Source organism: Otolemur garnettii, unplaced genomic scaffold, assembly GCF_000181295.1.
Source record: "Otolemur garnettii isolate 467f Iridium unplaced genomic scaffold, OtoGar3 scaffold00031, whole genome shotgun sequence".
In the NCBI taxonomy this organism is placed as follows: domain Eukaryota; kingdom Metazoa; phylum Chordata; class Mammalia; order Primates; family Galagidae; genus Otolemur; species Otolemur garnettii.
The window spans coordinates 13,749,388-13,754,379 of record NW_003852426.1 but is presented as its reverse complement, the minus strand read 5'-3'; the positions used below and the strand labels follow the sequence as shown (position 1 = coordinate 13,754,379).

Here is a 4,992-nt window from a genome sequence, read left to right as displayed (position 1 = left end):
GCCTCCACCTCCCAAGTAGCTGGGACCACAGGCGCCCGCCACAACGCCCGGCTATTTTTTGGTTGCAGCCGTCATTGTTGTTTGGCGGGTCGGGCTGGGGATTCGAACCCGCCACCTTAGGTGTACGTGGCTGGCGCCTTAGCCGGTTGAGCTATAGGCGCCGAGCCCGAATTGTATTTTCTTTCCTGCATTTATCATAAAAGTATGCAGAGAGGGCCCTGGAGTGAAACTGCCAAAATTCAAATCCTGACCTTGAGCAAATTACTTTACCCCCAAGTGTCTCCATCTGTCATTTATATAATGGGAATAATACAAATACTTACCTTATAAAAATTTTATGAGAATTAAGTAAAATAATTTATGTCAACATCATGATGCCTGGCCTACAGTGAACCCTACAAACATTAGCTGCTGTTATTATTAACTCTCTGATCATCTCTTGCTTGGACATTTTTCATTGCCTCATACAGTGCCCAGTACTGTGCACAAAGCAGATCAGTGAGAAATATTAGTTGAATGAAGAAAGGAAAGTGTAAAGGAAATAATTAAGAACCTGGGCGAAAGGGATGATAAGCAACTATGTGAGAAGACTAGGAGCAGAGAAAAAAGGAAGAAGAGAGTACACACACACAAATGCACCTGTCCCAGATCACCCACCACTGGGGAGATGCTGTTGGGAGACAGCTAGAATTCATGGCAACAAGGAACAGATGTGTTTGGGCTTGGCACCAGTTCTAAAGAGCAGAGAATACCACACTCAGCACTCCAGGTTCTCTGCGCTTCACCCGCTTCTCCCTGCCTTTGAACAAACTCACTCCCCATCTCCAGCCTACTTAGCATCCTCTGTGCAGACACAAGCCTAACTCCCCATAACTCCCTTCCACTTTTGTGTTATTTACTGGTCTCTACCACTTCTTTTTATTTTTGTATTAAATGAGAATATATGATAAAAGCAGTGATGTTGCTCTGAGATGAGGGGACTTGAATGGTGATATGGAAACCAAAAACTATAGTTATCATCAATCTCATAGCACTTTCTCATTGACAAAGTGCCTTGACATACATTTTACATACATATCATTTTATATATATGTATCAGTTCTCAAACTTGGATGATAATTGGAATCACCCAAAGAACTTTTAAAACTCCAGATGCCTGGGTTTCACCTCCAGAGATTTTGATTTAATTGACTTAAGGTAAAGACTGAGCATCAGATCTTATAAAAGCTCCTAGGGATTGGGCAGCACCTGTGGCTCAAAGGAGTAGGGCACTGGCCCCATATACCAGAGGTGGTGGGTTCAAACCTAGCCCTGGCCAAAAACTGCAAAAAAAAAAAAAGCTCCCAGGGATTACAATATGCAGCAGAGTTTAAAAACCACTGATATGAGCCAGGCATGGTGGCTCACGCCTCCCAGAACTCTGGGACACTGGGGTGGGTGGATCACTTGAGCTCCAGAGTTCAAAACCAGCCTGAGAAGAGCAAGACCCCATAGCTACTAAAAATAGAAAAACTAACCAGGTGTTGTGGTAGGTGCCTATAATCCCAGCTACTTAGGAGGCTAAGGCAAGAGGATCACTTAAGCCCAAGAGTTTGAGGTTGTTATGAGCTATGATACCACAGCACCCTATCCAGGGCAATAGAATGAAACTCTCTCTCTCTCAAAAGAAACAAACAAAAAAAACCCCACTGATATGTATCACTGGATCCTAATGACCACCCTTCAGAGTGTCAAAGCAGGTGGCACCACTTAATAAATGACAGAATTAAACAGGAATAAAGGACTTATTCAACACCGCCAGGCTAGGCTAGAACCCAAGAATTCCCAAGGAATTGCTTTAGGGTGAAAATCCAAGGCAGGAAAGAGGCTGGCAGAGCCTCACCTTACAACAGAAGTGCATGCAGCAGAGTGATGGCAAGTCGTCATCAGGCTCCAGGGGGCTGACACAGATAGGGCAGTGGTTGGGGCGTGTTGGGGTAGGCTGCACCTGGGGCACACACAGCCCAGCCGCCAGCAGAAGTGGCTCAGGGTCATCACTGTAGCTCTGCAGCAGCTGTTCAGCACCCCAGTGGGAATGAGCCAAAAGGTGCTGAGCCACGTCTGCTTCTAAGTTCAGCATCTCCTGCACCTGCCGCACTGTCTGTTCCATCAACCCTTCTACCTCCTGGGGGCTCATGGTGAGGCCTGCAGGTAGCTGCAGAGATGCCAGGGCGGCCACAGCTTCTGGGCTGGAGGGGAGAGAAGAGACAGCAGTCAGTACCCCTGCCCTGCTTGTCCAGCCAACTTATGTGTGTAACAGACCCTTCCCTGCACACCCTTGCTTGCACTTGCCTAGGCAGCCTGAGGAAAACCACCCAAACCAACTGTGGAAGCATGGTCCTCCACAGAAACATTTGCAAATGTGAGGGTGCAACTGGCTGCTGCAATGATTGGACATTAAAGGTATCCAGTGGGCAGGAATCAAGGTGCTAAGTGACCTACAGTAGATGGGACTGTCCCACCTGAAATAGTAGTGGCACCTCTGGTGAGAAACAGTAGTCTACATCCTTCCTGCTCAAAGTATAGCCTGTGCATCAGCAGCAAAGCACCACAGCTATCACAGAGAACTCTACTCAATCAGGATCTGCATTTAACTCCAACCCCAGGTGATATGTTGCAGGCTGAGGTGTAGGAAGTTACTCTAGAGAACTCACTTTATACATGATGAAAATAGCAGGCATGAAAATCAGTACCACAACAGCTTCCAATGAACTGGATCTCTTATTAAAAGCTTTAGGGCAGAGCAAATTCCTCTGTAGAACAAACTTCTTGAAACTTTGAGCAGAGTGCATAGTTATTAGCACTCAATACATATTTGCTGAATATTTCATGTTTGCTTAGAATTATAGACATCTATAAAGGAGCTGAAGTACCTGGGTCCCTTGCCTAAGGGCTGGCTCTTAAAGGATGGGGATACCTGGGCACTTCATTGGCAAGAATGGGAGGGGGCAATAGTGCTGGGGGAAGGAATTAGGACTAGCAACAGAGGGAACAACAGGGAAAGGTAAAATGGGATTCGACAAGAAAGAAAGGAAGCATTCTTTGGCAAGGGATGCTGGCTCTGGCACAATCCCTCCACTTTACTGCAAGGTGACAGTGGTAGGGTGACTACCTAGGCTTTGAGGTCTTGGTGCTCTGGGTGCCACACAAAGGGATGTCTGCCTGACCCCCACAGGGCCCCATGGGCTCTGGGGTAGCATATATCAGGATCTGGGGCCGATCATCACGCCGTTTCACGTAGCCCTGGCCCAGCAGGTGCAGGATGCAAGAGAGGACATCCGTACTGGTACAGGCCACACCGCCAGCAACAGCACGGCCCAGGCTTCCAGGGGGATTTGGGCCCTTTTGCCAGGCTTCTAGCACCTGGATGGGAGGAAAGAAATAGGCAGGTCACTTTTACCTGAGGAAGCCAGCCTACCTGGGTGCAGTGCCTGGCTCTGCTACTTACTAGCTATATGACTTAGTTACTAACTCTTCTAATCTGTTAAATGGGATAAAATGATAATATTATGAGGATCAAATAATCTAATCATGCAAACACTTAGAGTAGAGCTTAGCATGTGGTAAACACTCATACCTCATTTCTACCTTTTGACTGTCCTATCAGGAACAGAGAATCTAGATGAAAAGGTCACCCCACAGAGGTCTTATAGTAAAGGAGTTTACTTTCCTGTGTGATGACCTCTGGCTCCAATCCCCAACTCTAAGCATGACCCACTCCCACCCTCAACTTCACAGGTGCCCCCTCTGCCTACCAGACAAACCAGCTGATCAATGTGGAGGCCCTTCTCCCCATGGGCTTTGAGAATACGAACAAGAAGGCAGCTCAAGAGGTTCCTCTTCTGTTCCAGGGTTCGGCCCTCATCCTTCTCCACATTCAGGTACGTCTGGGGAGGTATCAGCCACAAGGCCTCCCCTCTGGGCTGAGGCCCTGACTGACGAACCTGCAGCACACCTAAAACCCACTCCCAGTCAGGTCCCCAAGGAGGGTATGGACAGAAGAATGAGGACTATGAGGACCCCATTCTCTTTCCCTACTGCAGTCCTCCTACCCTGAGGGCCTCCCATCAGCAGCCCAGCCTCCAGTGACTTACCTCCATGTGGAAAGCCCCCATGCAGGGCCAAAGGGCCATTCTCCGAGGTGAGGGGCAGGAGGGCCTGGAGCAGCAGCTCTGGGGAGAGGTCAGAAATCTTCAGCAAGGTCTCTACTGACACCTCCTGGTGAGGAGTAGAAGGCCCAGTCAGGATGGAAGGGGAAGAGTTTAGCACCAGAACAGTTACAGATAAGGTGGTAGAGAAAACAGAGAGAGGCTAAGGAGCTAAGGCACCTCTGTCTGATTGAAATTCAACAGCAGCCACATCTGCACAGTGGACACATGCAACGTTTGCTTCCCAAACTGCAGCTCGGCCCGGCCCAGCCATGTCCACTGCAGTCTCCTATGTGGCCCCACATCCAGGACTGGATGGTTCTGACCTAGGAAAGTGTTGAGGAGAATGAAGATGAAGAGAAGGGAAAACAAGGGGGTTAGGGATTGAGGCACCAAGCTTTGTTTTGCTAGTCTCTGCAGGGAGAAGGGCCCCAGCATTTCCAGGCAGGCAGGTAACTTGTCAAGCTTCTAGATCTCAGCCTTTTCTGTGCCTGCCTACCTGGCGAGCCACAGTCATTTAGGAGTCTACCCTGTGCCTAACCCTGTGCCAGACAGGTTCCATGGAGGAAACATTAGAGAGAGGAGACCTGCATTTTGCCCTCAAGGAGCTCACAGCTGTAAAGACCTACTGGCCTAGGTCTCTTCCTCCTTCTGTGTCACAACTCAGGCAAGGTTAGCCTGGGACATTTGTTCATAATAGAAAGCAAGGAAGCTGTCAAAGGGAGAGTATTAAAAAGCCAACCTGAGAGACAGATACTCTCTGGCCAAAGATAGGACAATTTAAACCTAAAAAAAAAAAAAAAAA

At 48.3% G+C, this 4,992-nt stretch overlaps 1 protein-coding gene across 1 annotated transcript in view; it reads right to left on the bottom strand.

Annotated features, from left to right (window-relative positions):
* Nucleotides 1–4,992, bottom strand: part of CUL9 (cullin 9) — a 38,878-nt gene that overhangs the window by 7,246 nt on the left and 26,640 nt on the right. The window contains exons 27-31 of the mRNA XM_012804673.2: nucleotides 4,368–4,513; nucleotides 4,134–4,257; nucleotides 3,795–3,994; nucleotides 3,152–3,402; nucleotides 1,883–2,228 (exon numbers count right to left, since the gene is read on the bottom strand). Of these exons, the coding sequence (XP_012660127.1) occupies nucleotides 1,883–2,228; nucleotides 3,152–3,402; nucleotides 3,795–3,994; nucleotides 4,134–4,257; nucleotides 4,368–4,513 (1,067 nt within the window). The remainder of the gene's footprint in view (nucleotides 1–1,882; nucleotides 2,229–3,151; nucleotides 3,403–3,794; nucleotides 3,995–4,133; nucleotides 4,258–4,367; nucleotides 4,514–4,992) is intronic.